Below are 25,447 nucleotides of genomic sequence, written 5' to 3'. Positions count from 1 at the left end.
AATATATTAGTTAATCATTAGATAGTTGCTGATTAGTCGGTCAATTCCTGAATAGAGTGGTTAATGATTAGTAAATGTGAAAATAATAATATTAATAATTGAAAACAAAATATTAAAAAAATATATATATACCCCTCCCCCCCACCACCACCACCACCACCATATCAATTGGGTTAGGGTATGGTCGTGGTTAAGAAAACCCTAATCTTAACCACATCTATTTGACTTGCTGAACATGTTCCGTGTGTTTGAGCTGGGCTGTAGTCCAGTGGTGAAAGACCATGCCTTCCAACCCAAAGGTTTGTGGTTTGAATCCCGGTACGGACACTAAAACCTTTTCAAGTCTTTCATTGGGAAAGCCATAACAAAACTGCCTAGAGATCCATTGTAAGTTACCTAGCTGATGGTCTAGGGGTTAAGGCGGTCACCTTAACAACCGCATTGTATGCGGAGAAGTGCAGGTTCAATTCCTGCAGGGGATTTGAAGTCGTCTCCCCACCCCTCCCTCTCCCCTCTGCCATCTCCTGGCCTCCCTCCTCTGCCATCTCCTGGCTTCCTTCACCCTGTTCTCCCCTCTGCCATCTCCTCCCTCCTCCCCTGCCATCTCCCGGCCTTCCTCCTTCACCGTGTTCTCACTCAACCACTCTCACCATCTCTGCAGGGACTGTGCCTGCTCTCCTCTCTCCTCTGCGGGTCAGTCCCTGCAGAGATGGTAGTAGAGTGGTTGAGTGCGAACAGGGTGAGAGGAAGGAAGCCGGGAGATACATACATAGATGGCAGAGGAGGGAATTTTGTTGGAGGACGGGAAGGGAGTTAGAAGGAAGGACAGGGGGGCTAGGGAGATGGGAGGTCAGACAGTGGGGATGGTGGTGGACTGGTTGTCCTCTCGCCTGCCTTGTCCTCTCTCTTGCCTTGTCCTCTCTCTTCTCTCTCCTGCCTTGTCCTCTCTCTCCTGCCTTGTCCTCTCTCTTCTCTCTCCTGCCTTGTCCTCTCTCTCCTGCCTTGTCCTCTCTCTTCTCTCTCCTGCCTTGTCCTCTCTCTCCTGCCTTGTCCTCTCTCCTGCCTTGTCCTCTCTCTTCTCTCTCCTGCCTTGTCCTCTCTCTCCCTGTCCTCTCTCCTGCCTTGTACTTTCTCTCCCTGTCCTCTCTCTCTCCTGCCTTGTCCTCTCTCTTCTCTCTCCTGCCTTGTCCTCTCTCTTGCCTTGTCCTCTCTCTTCTCTCTCCTGCCTTGTCCTCTCTTGCCTTGTCCTCTCTCTTCTCTCTCCTGCCTTGTCCTCTCTCTTCTCTCTCCTGCCTTGTCCTCTCTCTTGCCTTGTCCTCTCTCTTCTCTCTCCTGCCTTGTCCTCTCTTGCCTTGTCCTCTCTCTTCTCTCTCCTGCCTTGTCCTCTCTCTTCTCTCTCCTGCCTTGTCCTCTCTCTTGCCTTGTCCTCTCTCTTCTCTCTCCTGCCTTGTCCTCTCTTGCCTTGTCCTCTCTCTTCTCTCTCCTGCCTTGTCCTCTCTTGCCTTGTCCTCTCTCTTCTCTCTCCTGCCTTGTCCTCTCTCCTGCCTTGTCCTCTCTCTCCCTGTCCTCTCTCCTGCCTTGTCCTTTCTCTCCCTGTCCTCTCTCTCTCCTGCCTTGTCCTCTCTCTTCTCTCTCCTGCCTTGCCCTCTCTTGCCTTGTCCTCTCTCTTCTCTCTCCTGCCTTGTCCTCTCTCCTGCCTTGTCCTCTCTTGCCTTGTCCTCTCTCTCTCTCTCCTGCCTTGTCCTCTCTCTCCTGCCTCTCTCGCGCCTCTCTCTCCTGCCTTGTCCTCTCTCTGACCCCCCACAATGCAGTTTTGTTATGGCTTTCCCCAACAAACGACTCGAAAAGGTTTTATTGTCCTTAATAAACAGATCACTATTCAAAACTTGATAAGACAAGACAAAACTGAACTAAACCAAACACATACAGTAGGCTAAGCTCCTGCAAATGGGTCCAGTTACAGTATGTAGGCAGCAGTCCTGGTGCCTTCCCCTGTCAGAAGCAGGGACATGAATCCCCCATTGAAGGATGCAGCCCCTCCTATGCAGAGACAAACATAATTAGTTTTCAATTAACCACACAATACAACAAGAGTCCCCTTCAACACAACTATTATTACATTGACTTTCCCATACGTCATCATTTATAATGACTCCATTTATAATGACTCCAAGTAGTTTAACCCCTCAAAAATTGGTTTTACAGTTTTTCACAAAAGACTTGCTCCTGGCCAATCCCGGTGCTTGACTGCTGCATAGGCGGGCACAGGGCGTGGTTATTGCGTAACCTATGTGCGAATAGAAATCACGCCTCAAGGAGGCCTGTGCGCTGCACGTCATTCGCCTGCGGCGAGCACCTCGCTCTAGCCTGAAGGACCCCAGGCCGCGCCGATGTTTACACAGCTTTTCAAGAGGCTAAATCGTAGCGTTTGAGGATTTCTCCCTCACGAGAGAGCCAGGCTGGGGTGCTAAAACCCATCCCGTACCGGATGCCGTGGCTGCGTTCCAATACCCATACTTGTACTTCTTTCTTGTAGTATGTACTGCCGCTGCCCTCACAAAGTATGGATTGTAGTGTGTAGCATGCATGCAAAATGCATACTATTGGGACACACTACATCTGTCATCACGTGAGCTTCCTGAACTCCGACCTCTTGCTCACTTCCGCCGACGTCCGCAGCGCCACATTTGAGTTTTTTTTTTTTTTTTTTTTATTCAATAAACACAGTTTGGCAATAACAAACAGTACATTATACAAAAAATTCAGACTAAGCATTTACAAAATTGGAACAGACAATCAAATAAACAAATTGCTGTTATATTGTAATGTATGTTGTTGTTTCTAATAAACTGATGTGATGATACTTACATGCAGTTTCATTCTTAACAGTATAATAACGTGCATATTTCTGTCAGTGTTTTTATCATAGTTATTGACGTGTTCACGGCGTCATGGAGGTGGGCGTGGATTATACACGCAGCTCAGTCAGTGCGACATAACTCCAGTAGGTGGCGGTAATGCACAAAAAGTTGTTTGCCAACCGCCATAAAACAGAAGAAGAAGAACTTCCGCTGCGCAAAGGATTGTGGGGAAGTTTGCCTGGCGCAGCATGCATCGATGCATACTCCGAAATAGGAGCTGATGTAGTACAACATCCTGGTACTCTTGGCATACTGCATCTGACATACTATGTATTGGGACATACTAATTCTTTTTTTGCCTACTAAATAGTATGGAAGTATGGGTATTGGAACGGGGCCCGTCTCTCCGACCGTCAACTGTCTCTCCAGCTTGTCATCAAACTATACTTGGCTGTCACCTAGTCTATTCCTAAGTGTCACTGGCCAGGGGGAGCCAGGATTTTAGGTTCAAATATACGGGGTCATCCCTATGTTCCCCGGGTCGGGATCATGTCTATGTTCCCCGGGTTCTATGTTCCCCAGGTTCTATATTCCCCGTTTTTCACTAACCTCTCCCAGCGCCCACGCCAAACCTAACCTCCCCCAGACCCTAACCCAAAACCTAACCTCTCCCACCCCCACGCCTAAACCTAAGGTCGGCATTGCGGGTGGATGTTCCCCGGGTCCTATGTTCCCCGCTTTTCCCAAATGGTGTCCACCCGCTATGCCGACCACCTGCAATGCCGACCTTAGGTTTAGGCGTGGGGGTGGGAGAGGTTAGGTTTTGGGTTAGGGTCTGGGGGAGGTTAGGTTTAGGCATGGGGGGAGGTTAGGTTTGGCGTGGGGGCTGGGAGAGGTTAGTGAAAAACGGGGAACATAGAACCCGGGGAACATAGACATGATCCCAAATATACATACTACTGCATGCGCTACTACATGCTACATGCTACAGTATAAAGGCGGCTGCGACTGCCACTATGTATTTAGTAGCTGTTTGGAGCCAGCAGTCCCCATGGCTTTATATTACCCATTATGTTAAATTGCAGACTAGTGTTTGTTTTGACATCATGCAGGTTTTGTAAAAGCATTTGTCTCCCAACAGGGTTTCACTCTACACTCTCTACTAATATCAGCTGCTGATGGTGCAACTAAACAGCCGACTGTGACACACCTGAGCTTTGTTTCTGTTTTTGCATTCATCATTATTCTGTATACATTTGTTCACACTGCTGATAACAAAGTACAAAAGACAAGGTTTTAGGATTCAAACATGCAGCGTGGTGCATCACAAGTATTGCCTTATCTCATTATGCTACATCCAAGGTCATCCCACTATGCATTTGACTTCTTATCTTTCCCAGACAACAAAGATCTGTTGCCACACCGAATGTAGGGAGGCAGAGGTCAGAAAGACTTTGCTCATCCAATGGAGCAAGCTGTTTCCAGTGCTTTCATTGGCTGATTTACATAAGCGCTCACACCACTAACTAACACAGTGTGATGTGTGGTGGAAGCCAGGGGTTGAATGCTTGACCTTGCACACCTCAAAACACCAACCGCTTGTACTGAGCTACTTTCAGTTAATGCAACAGATGTCACACATATGGCACATGGTGGCTCAAAAGTCATGACTGATGATGATGATGATGTCACGCTACTGATTAACAGATCTGTTGGCAGGTGCAGAGGACAAATCGTCTGTCACCCATGATAATGAGAGGTGTCCAAATGGACCTGGAGAGGTGGTGCTGCTCAGCCAGCACGAGGCAGTCTGGGATTCTTGGCAGTGCTCAAGTGCTGGTCTGCATCCCATTTGAAATGAGCCACCTCTAAACCCGGGACCCAGTGCACTCGGAGATGATTAGACCAACTCTGGAAATCATCACCAAGGGGCCCTTGCTTTCCTGTGGGTGAGAGACATAGGCAGAGAATGAGAAAACAGAGTTGGCACAAGATCCCACTGCAAAAGGTTTAACCTGTGTGCGACAGGCAGGTTTAACTTTTTACAGCGGACTATTCACCAAACTCCTTTCTCTCACTCTGCCTATGTCTCTCACCCACATACAATTTACGCAATACAATTCTTCGCAATATGGCTTAAAATAAATCGATAAATCGAATAATAGTTGGAGGCTACTACTGTAGCCGTCTGTTTGCCATTGTTTTCCCTATAATTCTGCTTTCAGAGCTAGTTTTACTGAAAATGTGATTTCACATAATGGACTGAAAATGTGATTTTTGGTTTAAATGATGTCCCTTTCTTCCATGACCAAGGCGTAATAGATTGAATCACTCATATCACCTTCACTGTATAAGCTATGGGGAAGTATATGCACATTGTTGCATTGAGTTTTCTGTGTTCAAGCTACACATCAGGAAGCAATGCCACTCCACCAGCAAGGCTTCTTCAGGTTTCACTGGGCTGAGCCCCAGGGCATCAGATAGCAAGTGAGCAGAACTTTAACCATTTCAAAGTGCTTCACTATTTCATTTTTCAGTCCTGAAAGACAACTCTCCTCTGAACTTCAATGAACGCTCTAAGAAAGTCACACAGCCAAGGAGGATAAGAGCCAAAGAGAGAAGTGAAATTAGAATAGAATCTTTATTTTGTATTTTACAAATACCGGTTTTTCCCCACAATGTGTAAAATGCATCAAACCAAAACCCTCACACTAATCACACAATATGTCCAAATATCCACATAAGTAATTAATTTCTGGAATGAACACAATCTATTACTCACACAAACACAGCACCAAATGACTTTCATATCCATCAGTGCAATTTGAGATCTCTCATACTGTTAATGCGATTTGGGATTCCAGAAAATACGCAAGTGTATCTATAGATGGAATTTGACAGCTTGAACACTGTCATTGTGTAATGACAATTTATCACAGAGATGGCCTTGATATAAATGAGACACATTTTTCCAGTTGAGTCTTTCAAAGACGACACTGTTGATAGAAATGTTTCAAGCGGAGTCAAGAGATATGTGAGCTTACATTTTAAATGCGCTCCTGTTTCATCTGTGGAAACTGCGGTGGATATCTCAGCCGACCTTGGGTTCTGACCACCGCTGCTTTGCAATCACAAAGGGCTTGACCAGACATATCAATGAGATAAGGGCATTGGAGATTCCAGGGCTACCGTTGTGATCTACATGCCCTAAGTGGACGCTAGATGAATGTTTTACCGAGTAGTGGGCCTGCTTCGCACAATCGATTGCTTGTTCTCTGCTGATTGCCGAGGCTGATCTAATCAAACAGTAAACCTTCAAACTTCTGGATAATGACATATTTCCTGCATGAAATTGCTTTTAGAAACCTCCCAGAACAATTGTTCCACATCCAATCCTGGGCAATTTGGTCTTGAACAAATGGAACAATGGCATACTGTACTCTACTGTAACACTGTATCCAGTATGGTACTGTACTCTACTGTAACACTGTATCCAGTATGATACTGTACTCTACTGTAACACTGTATCCAGTATGGTACTGTACTCTACTGTAACGCTGTATCCAGTATGATACTGTACTCTACTGTAACACTGTATCCAGTATGGTACTGTACTCTACTGTAACACTGTATCCAGTATGATACTGTACTCTACTGTAACACTGTATCCAGTGTGGTACTGTACTCTACTGTAACGCTGTATCCAGTATGGTACTGTACTCTACTGTAACACTGTATCCAGTGTGATACTGTACTCTACTGTAACACTGTATGCAGTGTGATACTGTACTCTACTGTAACACTGTATGCAGTGTGGTACTGTACTCTACTGTAACACTGTATCCAGTGTGGTACTGTACTCTACTGTAACACTGTATGCAGTGTGGTACTGTACTCTACTGTAACACTGTATCCAGTGTGGTACTGTACTCTACTGTAACACTGTATCCAGTATGGTACTGTACTCTACTGTAACACTGTATCCAGTATGGTACTGTACTCTACTGTAACACTGTATCCAGTATGGTACTGTACTCTACTGTAACACTGTATCCAGTATGGTACTGTACTCTACTGTAACACTGTATCCAGTATGGTACTGTACTCTACTGTAACACTGTATCCAGTATGGTACTGTACTCTACTGTAACACTGTATCCAGTATGGTACTGTACTCTATCAAGAGAACTGAACATCAGGATTTGACCCCAGTTCCATCAGTTGTAAGCTGACATCCCTGTAGCCTTTCCTCACTCGCTCCAAAGCGCTCGTCTTATGCACCCTTGTACTGGGTATGTTTAGATACATAATACTGTATAGAATAGATATCTACTTTAAGTTGGGGAATAGGCTAGATTACTACCCAACTTGGCTGATAAAAACCTCTACTTGATGTGATAAAAATTAGCTTTGCGTATGGAAATACTTTTGAATGTGTGCACATACAGCATCCATATCATCTGCTTTATCTTCTTGACGCTTGTCATTTCTTCAGTGCAATCAGGCCAATAGTAGTGCAGTGTTTTATGTCTTCTGAAGACATTTGTTCCCCACCCTGACAAGCCTTAAGTGGATTTAATAAAGTGCTTCCTTTTTTTCAAAACAAATGTAGTAGTTTAAGTTCAAACAATACGTGTGCATTACTGCAACTCGCACTACTTCTGGAGGAGCACAGAAGACTATAGAAAACTAAATGAATGAGAAAATGAATTGGGGGAAAATAAAAAGAATAAGAAGCCATTAGCTAATACTTAAAAACTTTCACCGAGTAAATCAAACAAACACAAAGTAACAACCTCTCAACTTTTCTTAGGTCTGCTGCGCCACAATTCCCATCCCACCCCCGTTTTCAACAGTCCTCAGCTGTTTTCGTTGGCCAAGCGCGCCCCGTTGATGCCGCGGTAGGTGATGCGGCTGGGCCGGACCAGCACGCCGTGCCCCTGGCGGCAGCTGAAGTAGCGCCGGCCGCCCACCGAGCCGTCGTTCTTGCCCTTGGGGCTGCGCAGCTCCAGGCCCAGCCAGAGGCCCGGGGCGAAGTCGGCCGTGCCCAGGTAGCGGATCAACGCCATCTCGTTGGCGCTGCTCAACAGGACCTGCATCCCCAGGTGGAGGCCGACCTGGCCGCCGCCCGAGCCGGGCGAGGGGCCGGAGGACCCTGACGTGGTGCCGCCACCGCTGCCCCCACTCAGGGTGCTCCAGCGCCGACGGTGAGGGGTGGAACGGCTCCTTTTGAAAACGATGAATTGTAGGAAGATAGAGAGAAAAATATAAGGGTAAAAAAAGAGAGATTTACAGGTAAAAGGCTGAGAAGATACAGTAGTAGAAGACAGACAGTATAAAGGCTAAGTGGTGAGATTGACTGTATGGGAGGTTGGTGGTGGTTCACTCTCATTATAGTCACCATCATGCGCTGGCCATTGAACAAAAGCGCCCTTTTGCTGACTAATACTGCCGGTTCTTATCAGTATTGATTCTGCTGCAACTGTGGGGGATTAGGATGAAGCTGACAGGATGAGGAGGGAGGGAGGGAGGGAGGGGCTGTGTGGAAAGTGAGGGAGGGAGAGACACACCTGTTAACGGGGCTTTTTCTGCTGCTCTCCTTGGGGCCGGCGATGGCTGACGATGTGCTGAAGCTGCGACGGATCATCCCTGCATGACAATCACATGAGCTTTAAGACAGTCAAGTACTCTCACATGAACACCCGGCAGCCATGACCACACAAGCTCTCACATGAACACCTGGCAGCCATGAGCACACAAGCTCTCAGCATGGTGCCACTATTGCAGTAGTATACAAGACACATATTTCAAATAACTTATCTGAGGGCAAAGCCGGCACATGACTCACCGCTAAAAGATCGATTGAGGCGTGATGACGAGAGCTCCGAGAGGCAGTCAACAGATCCATGGATCCTGCCAATAAAAGAAGATGAAAGTAACCCGACAATATAATTTCTATGCACATAACCTTTACGTATCCTTATTGAGATCTTAGAAACATGAAAATGGAAAAATCCACTGACATTTACCCTCTATTCTAATCATGAAGGACCATTCTGCAAATTAATTAAATACCGGCAGATTTCTGTAACATTTCACAGTTGAGAGAGATTTGACTGAGGTCTGGTATTTGAAGATGGTGCCTCTTCTGACAGGGAGCGCTACAGCGAGAAGCAAAAAGTAAATACATAAAAAAAAACTCTTAAGCCGCTATGTGGGTGTGATAATGGTTGAGCTCTGAAAGCCATTACGGGCGAGACAGCCGATGTGTCGAGAAATGAGCAAAAAAGGGAAAAGATAAGCAAATAAATAAATAAATCAAATGTGTCTTATAAGGGATGTGAGTGGGCCGTGGGAGCGGGACAAAAACGGAGTGTGGGCGGGGTGGGGGTGGCATAAGGTAAGCGGTTTGTTTTCCTAATGGCTCCTGATAGCTGCTGACAGGAGAAGAAAAGGGAAGAAGAAGTGGAGAATGTGAGAGATTGTCCATGTGCTTGGCTCAGCATACGGTCAGGTGAGCTTCTGGGTTCATGAGAAAACACGCAGGAGGAGAGGAAGGAACATGAAGGAGGGATGGCGACTCGAGTGAAAACAGGTGCCGCCGTCTTTTCAAAGAGCAGCTTTGATCTCATGGGAGACGAGAAGAGTGGGTCAGGGCGGGGCAAAAAAAAAGACAACAGACAAGTGGGACCGACCAGGAGGGAGGAGAAGTGAGGAGAACTCCCACTGAACAGGTGGAGAGCAACCAGATGGACAGCAAAGTGGCAAAGACGGTAAATAATAATAATTGACTGTATTTACATACTCAGTGCTCTTCAAGGCACCCAAAGCACTGCACATATCGGGAGGTGTGTGTGAGGGGGGGATGTGTAGACAGCAGAACGATGTGTAGACACCAGAACGATGTGTAGACACTAGAACGATGTGTAGAGACCAGAACGATGTGTAGACACCAGAACGATGTGTAGACACCAGAACGATGTGTAGACACCAGAACGATGTGTAGACACCAGAACGATGTGTAGACACTAGAACGATGTGTAGAGACCAGAACGATGTGTAGACACCAGAACGATGTGTAGACACCAGAACGATGTGTAGACACCAGAACGATGTGTAGACACCAGAACGATGTGTAGAGACCAGAACGATGTGTAGACACCAGAACGATGTGTAGACACTAGAACGATGTGTAGAGACCAGAACGATGTGTAGAGACCAGAACGATGTGTAGACACCAGAACGATGTGTAGACACCAGAACGATGTGTAGACACTAGAACGATGTGTAGAGACCAGAACGATGTGTAGAGACCAGAACGATGTGTAGACACCAGAACGATGTGTAGACACCAGAACGATGTGTAGAGACCAGAACGATGTGTAGACAGCAGAACGATGTGTAGACACCAGAACGATGTGTAGACACCAGAACGCTCCCCACACATCAGCTCTCACGGAGGAGGGTTGAGGCCTGAAAGTGCTCATTAGATGAGGGGTGATTAGGTGGCCATGATGGAAGCAAGGCATGTGTGGGAATGTAGCCAGGGCCCCGGGTTACACCCCCCAGGGCACTGGAGTTACACCCCCCAGGGCACCGGGGTTACACCCCCCAGGGCACTGGAGTTACACCCCCCAGGGCCCCGGGTTACACCCCCTAGGGCACTGGAGTTTCACCCCCCAGGGCACTGGGGTTACACCCCCCAGGGCACCGGGGTTACACGCCCCAGGGCCCCAGGGTTACACCCCCCAGGGCACCTGGGTTACACCCCCCAGGGCCCCGGGGTTACACCCCTACTCCTGCGCAGGGTACTGATGTGATCTTTATTGACCACAGGTTTAACGTCTCATCCAAAGGACGGTGCTCACTCACAGGATAGATTCCCTGTCTCTGCCCTGGGGCATTGGTGATATTGTTCATGAGACCAGAGTGAACAGCACCTCCTACTGGTCCTCCAACACCACTTGCAGCACCAGATGGTCTCCCAGCAAAGCACTGATCACAGTCAGACCTGATTAGCTTCCCCAGCAAGCTAGTGATGCAACGGGAGCCACGGTGTTGGCTAACACGCTAATCAAAAAAATGTGGAGTCGGTATGAAGGTTGAATACATTAACTCAACCAGCAGCCTCTGGAATGTGGAGAACCTCTCTCTTCCTTTTAACTACATGAATATATTATTTCAAATGACATGGAAAAAAACCTATTCACTTAGTTATGACACATTAAGCACTCAAGGCAGAATACTATTAATGCCTTATGCAATAGGAAGAATCAGCATGTTTTATAAAGAAACTGATTGGCTATACTTCCGGGTGCAACTGCCGTTGGTTTTAAACAGCAGTTCATGGTGAAATTATGCCCTCTTTGAACTCTAACTGCTCCTTCATACTTTAAGCTATATACTATATGGCTAGACACTCAATTTAAACTTTAAACGAGTCACCACCTTTAGGACTCTATCACCTTATTTCAGCTTCAATTTATCTTTTGTGCCGTTTGAGAAATCACAGTTTGTTTTATATTTTTTTCAGCCTCTATCACTGGACCCTATGGAGCCAGGAACTCACTCTTAAGGAGCGTTCACACCGAGATATTTATTTTTCGCTCTGTCGCTCAAGTCAACCCTTTGGAATCGCTCTGTCGCTCTGTTTAAATCGCTCATCAACAGGCACACGAAATGACGGACATGTGGGGGATATAACGTTACGCAATGTCATGCTGTTTGTCCACTACAAGCCACCGTCATTGTTTACAAGCTAAGCCTATCAGCGTGCTCCTAATGCGAGCTGCATACCGGTAGTACAGACTTCACTTCATGTCAGCTGTCAGCCTGTCAATGCGGTTTGTTGCCACACAATAAACCAGCGGTTTGTTCCAAGCCAGAGAGATCCTTGACTCGCTCTCACACGGCAGCCAATCAGTGTTGAACAGCGAGCGACTGATGCCAGCGTATTTTCGCTCGAGTTGGAATATTTCATCTTGAGCGACGAGCGTATTTTCTCCCTATCGCTCTGTCTCTGCCGCTCGGACGCCCAGCGATTATTCTCCCAGGCGAATATATGCTCAATCGCTCGTTTGCATTGACTTTGTATGTAAACTCGACGCCAGCGACCAACGTTAATAGGTCGGTGTGAACGCACCTTTAGCAGGCTGTACTTTTGACTAAATTCACACATGTTAAAACTGCGACAGTTCACAGTTTGAACACTACATAGATAGATCATACATGAATCTACCCTTTAGCTTCTTCTGCTCTCACAATGTCAACATATAGGCCATGTGATGTATAGCTTTTGAGATATTGTTTGTTTGACACAACATTTCAGCTTTATTTCATACACATACATATTTCTGCTGCAGTGGCACCCGGAAGTACTTTTTTGTTGTGGTGACGTCACGCTGATTCGTCCTATTAAACAAGTTCAACAGCTTTTATCCACTTGCAGAGAATATAGAGTAACAACAAAATGTGTTATGTGGCAAATAATGTGTCTTGTTGCTCAGTGAATATGTACAGTGGGTTCAGCATAAAGGTCCTTACACACTGTGGTTTTTTTCATGCGATTGTCAATAATATTTTTCAAGCCTATTATTATCAGTCAATGCAACTGTGAATACCAACGGCGATGTTCCGCTGAGCGTTATTGCGGTGTTTATTTTTTCAGACCAAGGTCGATTTTTCAGAAATTCACGTCCGACGTGTACACATCTGTTGCTGTGATTGACAGGTGGGTCAAAATTCACATCGCAATTTCGTGCCGTATATTCCCATCGCTCTTGGTGTGTAACAGCCTTAAGTCTGCAACATAACAGACTGTGCCAAAAGTGAACGGGTCTGAATACTTTCTGAACCCACCGTATGTCAGACAAAGCTTTTCCATATCCCAGGATTAACAGATCTCCAAAAATAGCCATCTTGGCACTTTGTGCAGCTGTTGAGTCAACACTTTGTGTAGTGTGAAATCCCAATCTCATCTGAAGAAACAACAAGGCCTTTGTTCATCGTGTGCTATTCTAAATGATCAACATGGGCGCCATGTGAGTGGTTCCCACTTTCTCAGCAGATAAGTGAAAAAAGGGCAGAGATGTTAACACTGTACAAAGGGTGTAGTGTAAACAGATGATCTAACCCTAGTGCAGACCAAGTGCAGACCAAGACATCCTAGTGCAGACCAAGACATCCAAACAGAGTTTGTCCGACTGTTCAAGTACATAATTTGCAAACTACAGAAAATCCCTTTATCTAAATCTAGGATTAAAGATGCGGCCAAATGTGTCATTATGCTCAGCTGCATCAATTGGATTAACAGAGAGAAAGCACTGCAATAGTTATGAAGAAGTTTCTATGGGACAACTCCGCTCACATCCTCTTTATACCAGATTTTGTTTTGCCATTAGTTAAGTTATTAAGTTATTAAGTTATTAAGTTATCCTTTATTTATCCCCTTGGGGAAATTCATCCTCTGCATTTGACCCATCCTCTACTAGGAACCTTCCTAGAACTAGGAGCAGTGGGCAGCCACTGTGCAGCGCCCGGGGACCAACTCCAGTTCTTTTGCCAGTACCTTGGTCAGGGGCACTGACAGGATCAATGCTGAATCATTTAAAACGATCAAATCAGTAAATCCCCATTAGTTTTTTTATGCTGGATAACCACAGCAATGTTGCTCTTCCTTATGACAGACATGCTTTTTTTCTTCTTCTTTTTTAAATTACAAACGAGGACCACCATGGAAATAAGTCTCCTGGAATTTATTGTGTGTGAATTCCTCGACAATTTGATACTGGTGATTCATTATGTAGGCAGGCAATAGACAAACTGTACATTTGTTTGTCTGTTTTACATTAGTGACCAATGCCCCTACAATACACACACACACACACACACACACACACACACACACACACACACACACACACACACACACACACACACACACACGATCAACAGTTCAAAATGCAGATGCAGTGAGTCAGAAACTGATTCAGAGATAGTAAAACAAAATGATAGTCATTTGGACATAATAGCTGCACAGATGTCTCACTTATAATGCCTTGAAGGTTTCCTAAGCTCCTACGTCCCAGACTGACGATCACAATGCATTCTAAATGCTTTGGGTGGGAAACAATAATGCAGCAAAGGTAGGTTTTGGGTGGCTGATGTTTATTTGAGAAATAAAGCAACATAGACCTCCTCTCAGCTGCAGCATGTTCTCCACTCCATGTGTCACATGTGGCCTACTGGGGTAGTGGGGTTTATCATAGAAACCACATGTGTCACATCTGGCCTACTGGGGTAGTGGGGTTTATCATAGAAACCACATGTGTCACATCTGGCCTACTGGGGTAGTGGGGTTTATCATAGAAACCACATGTGGCCTACTGGGGTAGTGGGGTTTATCATAGAAACCACATGTGGCCTACTGGGGTAGTGGGGTTTATCATAGAAACCACATGTGGCCTACTGGGGTAGTGGGGTTTATCATAGAAACCACATGTGGCCTACTGGGGTAGTGGGGTTTATCATAGAAACCACATGTGGCCTACTGGGGTAGTGGGGTTTATCATAGAACCCACATGTGGCCTACTGGGGTAGTGGGGTTTATCATAGAAACCTATTTGTCACTTTGTTATTTCAAGTCCAACAAATTGTTTATGTTTATACACAGATTGAGATGCAAGCTATCCACACTGCTTCTGGCTGATCCTTCTCAATCTTTTTCAGAGCTTTATTCATGGACGAGAGATTATTATCTGAGATAGACTAAAAACTGCAACAAACTCCGGCCCGATGAACAGTAGCACGTTCATCCCCCTAATTCAAGATGGTAGAGAAGTTCAACAGCTCTCTTCTGAGATTGTTAGAAGGTAGCCGAATGGAACATGATCTTTTTCCATCTCTGCCATGGAACACTTCCTCCACTCATTCCATTCTCCACATGTGGTAGTTTCTTCTCGTGACTGAGAACTAAATCTCCAAACATGAATACAAATTATTTTACTGGTACAGTGAGCCAAACACAACTTGATCACATACTCCTTTCTCCATCTGTTCCAAAACTCGAGACACTTCCACCGCCTCGTCAGTTGCTCAAACTGTGAATCATAATGTCTATTTATGGACCCTTTACTCACAGCTGTTTGTTCTGCACACCACTCCTTCCAACATACTGCTAGGTCTGTCGCAAGCTCTTCATCCAAATCGACTTTTTTGTCTTTCACATATTTCATCGCATCCATCATTTAAAAAACTAAATCATCTTGTTTCACTATTCCAGACTAGACCTAAAACCTTTAACAGAGTGGAATCCTTCACTTGTTCTTGTTCTTCCTGTGGCCATTCTCATTGTAGCTCAATGCTATTTGCCTTCCACTTACAAAGATCCATTCCTGCACTTGCCATTATTTCTCTGGCCTTTACACACAGTTCTGAAGCTCCAGTTATAAAATCATCCACATAAAGACTGTTTTTCAGGGTTTCCTCCTTTGTGCTGTTTGAGATGGTGTCTGAAGGTAGCGGCTAACAGAAATGGACTCAAAGACACTCCAAACTGAACTCTTAACATCCTTTGTGGTTTCACCTTGATCTCCTTTTGTGACACAACTCACCATCTGTCCACGTGAATCTGGTTGAGGCAGATTTGTAGAATTGCCGTTTTGCTATCCGCCATTACATGCACTGGATGCTTCCTAAACTTAATCAAAATGCTCAAAAGATCTGGATTTAAGTTAAGGCTTACAAGCAGACGCTCATTTATTGAACGGCCATCTTTCTCATGAGAAGAGGCATCAAATACGACTTCTTTTTCATTGACATCTCTCTCTTCTTTGATCATAGCATGATGAGCTCAGTAGAAACAGGGCCATTCGCCTCATATGTGTGGAAAAGGCACCTTCACTCAAGTCAATCTCAGGTGTTTTAGAGACAAATATGTCAACATTCAGTGCTTCTTTATCCATCACGGGCAGATTAAGTGCTCTGGAAATACTGTATCTACTAATAAAACTGTGTGAGCTACAGTACCTCCGTCTCATCAACATCTAGCAACCTGATTTGAGTGGATGAGTCTATCCAAATGGTAGCTGTCTGGAGTAATACTACTGTAATACTACTGTACTGTACAAGGTTCCTCCTTGCTGCAGATAGAGAAACAGTCGCCTTTCTGCTTGCTCCTGCTTCTCTGCCAGCTTTTTGCTTTTTAACTACGAAACTTTCTTTTTTCTTTTATCCCCCTGATTTTACTACTACGCCACTTTCTAGTAACGATCTTTCATTTTGAATCGTTATCCTATTTTTATGAAATCACCACTAACAGCACTTTCGGAGCTCACCCAGGCTAAGTATAGCCTAGCATAGCCTAGCACTCCGGAGACTGTCGGACAATATGCCTCATATACGCTGCTGTGATCATCTTCAAAGGATTGCCGTACTGGAAACAACGATATTTCATCTCTCAAAGAACTCACTGCCATCGAGTCAAATTGCACGGAATGTCACGAGCAACGTGAGTACATTATCATCTCCCAGGGATGCTGACTCACTGCTACCGAGTCAAACTGCTATGGCTACTAACCTAGAGCTAACTGATGCGGCTAGCCTGCCAGCTCCGGAGAAAGCCCTTGGTAACATCGCTAACCAAACTGCGAGCCCGAAGCATAAACAAAGACATATCCCAAAGAGATTAGTGATTTCCGAATCCGCAATTACTCCACAAAACCCTGAAATCAGCTCAGCAACAGGCTGGCCCTCCCTAAATTCCAGCCTGCGGTGCTCGGCTCGGCAAGCTAATGACCGCACACGGGCTCTCCGCACGAGAGAGGAGGGTCGTCAACTGCTTAACCACAAACCCCAAAACGAGCGGTCATGGACTACTGTCACGAGAGGAGGAACAGCCCCCCCTCCTCCGCTAATGGAATTGCAACTTGAGAATCGTTTTGGCCTGCTTCGATCACCTCCAGCTGACATAGCTGCCCAGCTCCACCATGAGAGGGAAAATCAGGCTAGCGCTAGCACAAGGCCTCAGGGAAGAAATGCTGCCTCAGAGCCCAAGGACACTCAAGCCATAACAACCCTGATAATAGGAGATTGTACAGTCAAAAACATCAGGAGTTGGAGAAATTCCAAAACATACTGCTTCCCTCAAGACGCAATCTCTGACATAACAGGAAAAATTACAGAGCTACTTACATCTCACAAAGCTGTGACAAGGGTGATCCTGCACATTGGAAAAAATGTCATTTATAAGCAAGAATCAGAGAAACTTAAATCTGACTTTGCCAATCTGCTGAATATGCTAGCCTCTCTAAACATTGAGGCTTTTATCAGTGGCCCTTTACCATCTCACGGCACGAACCGCTTCAGCAGACTACTAGGCCTAAGTTCATGGCTTTCCACCGCCTGCCCACTACATAAAGTAAACTTTATTGAGAATTTTAATTTGTTCTGGCAGCGTGAGCACCTCTTCACTCCGGACGGGCGCTATCTCAATAGTGCTGGCGAGGCTTTACTGAGTTCTAACCTACTATACACGGTGGACTATTACAAGGTCAAGATCCCTCTAAAGCCTCCCCAAGGCAGACAGCCTGACGCAGCGGCCACAGAGCTCTCCTCCAGCCCTGCTCCACCTGCTCAGATCGACGCAGCTTCCGGCCCAGCTGCCAACCCTGCCCAACTGACCAACGACGCCACACCTCCGGCAGTCGCCACACCTCCGGCTCTACAGGTCGACGCCCCACCTCCTGCCGCCGCCCCGGCCCAACTGACCAACGACGCCCCACCTCCTGCCGCCGCCCCGGCCCAACTGTCCAACGCCACACATCCGGCAGCCGCTGTCCCGGCAGCCGCTGTCCCGGCTCTACAGGTCGTCGCCCCACCTTCTGCCGCCGCCCCGGCTCTACATTTCGACGCCGCGGCTCAACAGGACGACGCCGCGCCTCCTGCAGCAGCTGTCCTGGCTCTACAGGTCGACGCCGTGGCTCCACCAAACGACGACGACTTCATCTTCTCCCCTCCCCTCCTCTCTTCCACCCCCCCTTTCTCCTCCACCCCCCCTTCCCCACTCTTTCCCCCTCCCCTCCACTCTCCCACCTCCCTCTTCTCGCCCCCCACCACAGCTCAACGGCCCGATGACCCGGCGGAGAGCGACGCCCCCCCAGGTGTTTCCTTGGAGACCTCATTCCCCCCCCCCCCCTCCACTCCTCCACCTCCCTCTCATCGCCCTCCTCCCTTTCCCCCTCCCTCCACCTACTGCCATTCTCAGCTGGCATGAACAAGCTGATTGAGGAGGTTAATGTTAGTCTAGCTAGCCCGCTCCGCACCTCCAACAAACTGTTTGAGCGGGCTGACGCTGGACTAGCTGGCCTGCAGTGCACCCCTCCGCCTGGCCTAAAACAACTGGCTAATCAGCCCTCTCCATCTGTCATGAACACACTGGCTGAACAGACTCCTGGCCTAAAAGAACTGGCTAATCAGCCCTCTCCATCTGTCATGAACACACTGGCTGAACAGACTCACGCCAGAATAGCCAGCGCCCCCTGCTCCTCCCCACCCTCAACACTTCCTCCTCCTCGCCCCCCCCCATCCCAAAGACCCCCTCGCTTAAATGAGCTGGCTAATCAGCCCTCTCCATCCATGAACACACTGGCTAAACAGACTCATGCCAGCATAGCCAGCACCCCCTGCTCCTCCCCACTCCAAAGACCCCCTCGCTCCTCCCCACCCCCAAGACCTCCTTGTTCCGACCCCCCACCCTCAAAACCACCTCCCCCTCCCACCCGCTCACCTTTCCCTCAATCTCCCTGCCCGCCCCAAAGGGGAAAACTGAAAAAATCACTTCCGGCCCCAAAAACAAGGTCACAGAGCATCATGAAACGATCAAATGTCTAGCTATCCCCACCCTGATTAGCTACAGAACAAACAAAGATTATCTCTCAGCACGTCCTGTTCCAGGACCAAGCCTAGTATCTGTTCTCCAGGGACACTCTGAAAAGCATTTACAAAATCAACCCAGCAACGCAAGTATCAAGGCTGCACTGCTAAATATTAGGTCACTTGTAAGCAAGTCGCTTCTAATAAATGATCTGATTACGAGTCATAAACTGGACCTCATGTTCCTCACAGAGACCTGGCTTGATCTAAACAACAGGGAATATGTTCTTAATGAGTCAGCCCCACCTAATTTTAACTACATTGACGCCCCCAGAGTCGGTAAGAAGGGGGGAGGAGTAGCTATTATTTTCTCTGATGTTTTTCAATGTAAGCAGGTATCGTTTGGCGACTTTTCATCGTTTGAATATCTGGCCGCTGTTCTGAAGTGCTCTCCCTCTATTTTACTACTGATTATATACAGACCACCTAAGTACTCTAGTAGTTTTTTTGATGAATTTTCAGAACTCCTTTCTATAATCTCCATAGAACACGACTGTTTAACTATTGCAGGAGATTTTAATATTCATATTGACAACCCCAATGATAATAATGCCAAAGAATTGAATAACCTCCTTGACACTTTTGACCTGTTACAACATGTCTCTGGGCCCACTCACAATCGAGGCCATACCCTAGACTTATTTATCACCAAGGGCTTTGAGTCATCGTTTCTTTCAGCTAGTGATGTTGCTCTGTCCGACCATCTCTGTATCTTTCTTGAACTCAAGGTCACCCCTATCGCTCTTACTCGGTCAAAAACCATCAAAAAGCGTCACATCAACGAGAGCACTAGCACACGGTTCATGGAGGCTTTCTCGCTGGCCCCTTGCCTCTCCTCAGCCTCTGTCAATGATCTCCTAGATAACTTCAATTCTAAAACCCTAAAGGCTATTGATGCTGTAGCTCCCATTAGATCTAAACTAATCTCCGGTAAGAAAAAAGCACCATGGAGAAACGCTCCCTCTGTAAATAACAAAAAAAGAGATTGTAGGAAAGCAGAGCGCAAATGGCGGAAAACTAAACTTCACATCGATTATGACATCTATAAAAATAGTCTTCACTCCTACAACCAGGAACTAAAAAATTCCAGAAAATTCTTCTTCTCCGACATTATCAGCAAAAACACCAATGACGCTCGCACTCTTTTTGCCACTGTTGACAGGCTGACAAACCCCCCCCCCACAAATTGCCCCTGATCTTCTATCCAATGTCAAATGCAATGAATTTGCGACCTTCTTTAGGGATAAAATTATAAATATCAGACTAACTATTTCCACATCAAGAACAAATGTGGCTCCGCCGCACCCACAGAATAGGTGCTTAATTAACATGACTCAGTTCAATGTCATTGACCACAAGAAACTAGAAGAAACGATACGAGGCCTTAAATCCTCATCGTGTTGCTTAGACACCCTGCCAACAAGCTTTCTAAAAAATGTCTACAGTTGCCTGGCGACCGACATACTGAAGATAATTAATACCTCTCTTCTTACAGGCATTTTTCCAAAATCTCTAAAAACTGCAGTTGTTAAGCCCTTGCTAAAGAAGCGTAGCCTCGACCCCTCTATAATCAGCAATTACAGACCAATATCAAATCTTCCCTTTATTAGCAAAATACTCGAAAAAACTGTCTACCAACAACTCAATACCTTTCTATCCTCCAATGATCTCCTAGATCCCTTCCAATCAGGCTTCCGACCCCATCATAGCACCGAAACTGCGCTTATCAGAGTTATAAATGACATCCGAATGAACACTGATTCAGGTAAAATCTCAATCTTAATGTTACTAGACCTCAGCGCTGCCTTTGATACGGTTGACCACGAAATTCTATTGGACAGACTGGAAAACTGGGTCGGGCTTTCCGGCACGGTCCTAGAGTGGTTCAGATCTTATCTGCAAGACAGGAACTACTTTGTCTCCATTGGCAACTACACATCTGACCAAACCAAAATGACATGTGGGGTACCCCAAGGATCAATTTTAGGTCCTGTCCTGTTTAACCTTTATATGCTCTCTCTGGGCCTAATTATGCAAAAAAACAAAATAGCTTATCATAGCTATGCAGATGACACCCAACTCTACATAGCCCTCTCATCGGATGACTATGCCCCCATAGAGACACTGTGTCAGTGCCTTGCGCAAATTAATGATTGGATGTGCCAGAATTTTCTCCAACTTAATAAAGACAAAACAGAGATAATTGTCTTCGGCAAAAAAGAAGATAGGCTCAAAGTTACTGCTCACCTCGAATCCCTATCTTTGAAGCCTAAGGACCAGGTAAAAAATCTTGGCATTATTATTGACTCTGATCTAAATTTCAACTCCCACATCAAGCTTATAAGAAAATCTGCCTTCTATCATCTAAAAAATATAGCAAGGATTAGAGGCTACATGTCCAAACAAGATCTTGAAAAACTAATTCATGCTTTCATTTCTAGCAGGCTAGACTACTGCAACAGTCTTTTCAATGGTCTTCCCAAAAAAGCTATTAAACAACTACAGCTCATTCAGAATGCGGCTGCTAGAGTTCTAACAAGAACCAAGAAAGCTGAACACATTACACCAGTTCTCAAATCCCTGCATTGGCTGCCAGTAAATCTTAGAATAGACTTTAAAATTCTGCTAATAGTTTACAAATCTCTCAACGGGTCAGGCCCACACTACATCTCTGAAATGCTTCTACACTATGAACCATCCAGATCCCTGAGATCTTCAGGCACTGGTCTACTAATTGTCCCGAGGACCAAATCAAAACATGGTGAAGCCGCGTTCTCCCACTATGCCTCTCATAACTGGAACAAACTCCCTGAACACATTAGATCTGCCCCTACTCTGCCTATTTTTAAATCCAAGCTAAAGACCTTTATGTTTACTCTTGCTTTTAACTGCTACTAAACTACTGCCTCTCTCGGCCTGTAATTAAAAAAAAAAAGATTCCTGTACATTTCCAACAAATGGACTGTACATGTAATAATAATACTGAAGAGTGCCTTGTAACTTATTTAAAACAGAAATAATGTTTCATGTTTGTTAATTTGAGTATATATTTGAACTAAAACTGTCGGCTGTGTTTTTTTATGTGTGTTTTTTTTATATGTGCATTGCTTTGCTGCTTGTTTTTTCGATTATTTTTTTGTAAAGCACCTTGAATTGCCTTGTGTATGAAAGGTGCTATATAAATAAAATTTGACTTGACTTGACTTGACTTGTACTACTCGTAGAACTACTGGGAGAGCTGGCCATTATTGTATCAGAAGGGATACTAAGGTCAGCCTGTTGTTCTGTGCTTCCCTGTCTCCCTTCTGTGTGCCTTTCCTATTGACTGGCTAAATGGCGGAAAACCACACTCTCCACAAGTCATTCACTGACCACACTCTCCACAGGTCATTCCCTGACCACACTCTCCACAAGTCATTCACTGACCACACTCTCCACAAGTCATTCACTGACCACACTCTCCACAGGTCATTCATGACCACACTCTCCACAGGTCATTCCCTGACCACACTCTCCACAAGTCATTCCATGACCACTCTCCACAGGTCATTCATGACCACACTCTCCACAGGTCATTCCCTGACCACACTCTCCACAAGTCATTCACTGACCACACTCTCCACAAGTCATTCACTGACCACACTCTCCACAGGTCATTCATGACCACACTCTCCACAGGTCATTCCATGACCACACTCTCCACAAGTCATTCCATGACCACACTCTCCACAGGTCATTCATGACCACACTCTCCACAGGTCATTCCCTGACCACACTCTCCACAAGTCATTCACTGACCACACTCTCCACAGGTCATTCACTGACCACACTCTCCACAAGTCATTCCCTGACCACACTCTCCACAAGTCATTCACTGACCACACTCTCCACAGGTCATTCTGACCACACTCTCCACAAGTCATTCCATGACCACACTCTCCAGAGGTCATTCATGACCACACTCTCCACAAGTCATTCCATGACCACACTCTCCACAGGTCATTCATGACCACACTCTCCACAGGTCATTCTGACCACACTCTCCACAAGTCATTCCATGACCACACTCTCCACAGGTCATTCTGACCACACTCTCCACAGGTCATTCCATGACCACACTCTCCACAGGTCATTCCATGACCACACTCTCCACAAGTCATTCATGACCACACTCTCCACAAGTCATTCTGACCACACTCTCCACAAGTCATTCCATGACCACACTCTCCACAGGTCATTCTGACCACACTCTCCACAAGTCATTCATGACCACACTCTCCACAGGTCATTCTGACCACACTCTCCACAAGTCATTCATGACCACACTCTCCACAGGTCATTCCATGACCACACTCTCCACAGGTCATTCTGACCACACTCTCCACAGGTCATTCTGACCACACTCTCCACAGGTCATTCCATGACCACACTCTCCACAGGTCATTCTGACCACACTCTCCACAAGTCATTCTGACCACACTCTCCACAAGTCATTCTGACCACACTCTCCACAAGTCATTCTGACCACACTCTCCACAGGTCATTCTGACCACACTCTCCACAGGTCATTCTGACCACACTCTCCACAGGTCATTCCATGACCACACTCTCCACAGGTCATTCCGACCACACTCTCCACAGGTCATTCCATGACCTCACTCTCCACAGGTCATTCTGACCACACTCTCCACAGGTCATTCCATGACCACACTCTCCACAAGTCATTCCATGACCACACTCTCCACAGGTCATTCCATGACCACACTCTCCACAGGTCATTCTGACCACACTCTCCACAGGTCATTCTGACCACACTCTCCACAGGTCATTCTGACCACACTCTCCACAAGTCATTCTGACCACACTCTCCACAGGTCATTCTGACCACACTCTCCACAGGTCATTCTGACCACACTCTCCACAGGTCATTCTGACCACACTCTCCACAGGTCATTCTGACCACACTCTCCACAGGTCATTCTGACCACACTCTCCACAAGTCATTCTGACCACACTCTCCACAGGTCATTCCCTGACCACACTCTCCACAAGTCATTCTGACCACACTCTCCACAGGTCATTCTGACCACACTCTCCACAAGTCATTCTGACCACACTCTCCACAAGTCATTCTGACCACACTCTCCACAAGTCATTCATGACCACACTCTCCACAAGTCATTCTGACCACACTCTCCACAAGTCATTCTGACCACACTCTCCACAAGTCATTCTGACCACACTCTCCACAGGTCATTCCATGACCACACTCTCCACAGGTCATTCATGACCACACTCTCCACAGGTCATTCCATGACCACACTCTCCACAGGTCATTCCATGACCACACTCTCCACAAGTCATTCCATGACCACACTCTCCACAGGTCATTCTGACCACACTCTCCACAGGTCATTCCCTGACCACACTCTCCACAAGTCATTCTGACCACACTCTCCACAGGTCATTCTGACCACACTCTCCACAAGTCATTCTGACCACACTCTCCACAGGTCATTCTGACCACACTCTCCACAGGTCATTCTGACCACACTCTCCACAGGTCATTCTGACCACACTCTCCACAAGTCATTCTGACCACACTCTCCACAAGTCATTCATGACCACACTCTCCACAAGTCATTCCATGACCACACTCTCCACAGGTCATTCCATGACCACACTCTCCACAGGTCATTCCATGACCACACTCTCCACAAGTCATTCCCTGACCACACTCTCCACAAGTCATTCATGACCACACTCTCCACAAGTCATTCCCTGACCACACTCTCCACAAGTCATTCCATGACCACACTCTCCACAAGTCATTCTGAGCACACTCTCCACAGGTCATTCCCTGACCACACTCTCCACAAGTCATTCTGACCACACTCTCCACAGGTCATTCTGACCACACTCTCCACAAGTCATTCTGACCACACTCTCCACAAGTCATTCATGACCACACTCTCCACAGGTCATTCTGACCACACTCTCCACAAGTCATTCACTGACCACACTCTCCACAGGTCATTCTGACCACACTCTCCACAAGTCATTCCATGACCACACTCTCCACAGGTCATTCATGACCACACTCTCCACAAGTCATTCCATGACCACACTCTCCACAGGTCATTCATGACCACACTCTCCACAGGTCATTCTGACCACACTCTCCACAGGTCATTCCATGACCACACTCTCCACAGGTCATTCTGACCACACTCTCCACAAGTCATTCCATGACCACACTCTCCACAGGTCATTCATGACCACACTCTCCACAAGTCATTCCATGACCACACTCTCCACAGGTCATTCCATGACCACACTCTCCACAGGTCATTCTGACCACACTCTCCACAAGTCATTCATGACCACACTCTCCACAAGTCATTCCATGACCACACTCTCCACAGGTCATTCCATGACCACACTCTCCACAGGTCATTCTGACCACACTCTCCACAAGTCATTCATGACCACACTCTCCACAAGTCATTCTGACCACACTCTCCACAAGTCATTCTGACCACACTGCACACTCTCCACAAGTCATTCATGACCACACTCTCCACAAGTCATTCCATGACCACACTCTCCACAGGTCATTCCATGACCACACTCTCCACAGGTCATTCCATGACCAC

At 46.4% G+C, this 25,447-nt stretch overlaps 1 protein-coding gene across 2 annotated transcripts in view; it reads right to left on the bottom strand.

Moving 5' to 3' along the window:
- Nucleotides 1-6,891: 6,891 nt before the first annotated feature.
- LOC310773438 (CAP-Gly domain-containing linker protein 4) overlaps nucleotides 6,892-25,447 on the bottom strand; it is an 82,148-nt gene continuing 63,592 nt past the window's right edge. For both annotated transcript variants that reach the window (XM_083633319.1, XM_083633320.1), the window contains exons 13-15: nucleotides 8,710-8,774; nucleotides 8,432-8,510; nucleotides 6,892-8,087 (exon numbers count right to left, since the gene is read on the bottom strand). In XM_083633319.1, coding sequence (XP_083489445.1) covers nucleotides 7,721-8,087; nucleotides 8,432-8,510; nucleotides 8,710-8,774 — 511 coding nt within the window. In that variant the 3' untranslated portion in view covers nucleotides 6,892-7,720. The remainder of the gene's footprint in view (nucleotides 8,088-8,431; nucleotides 8,511-8,709; nucleotides 8,775-25,447) is intronic.

The sequence above is a fragment of the Poromitra crassiceps genome (genome assembly GCF_964638095.1).
Source record: "Poromitra crassiceps genome assembly, chromosome: 3".
Lineage (NCBI taxonomy): Eukaryota > Metazoa > Chordata > Actinopteri > Beryciformes > Melamphaidae > Poromitra > Poromitra crassiceps.
The sequence above is the reverse complement of the archived record's forward strand: the minus strand, read 5'-3'. Positions and strand labels throughout refer to the sequence as shown.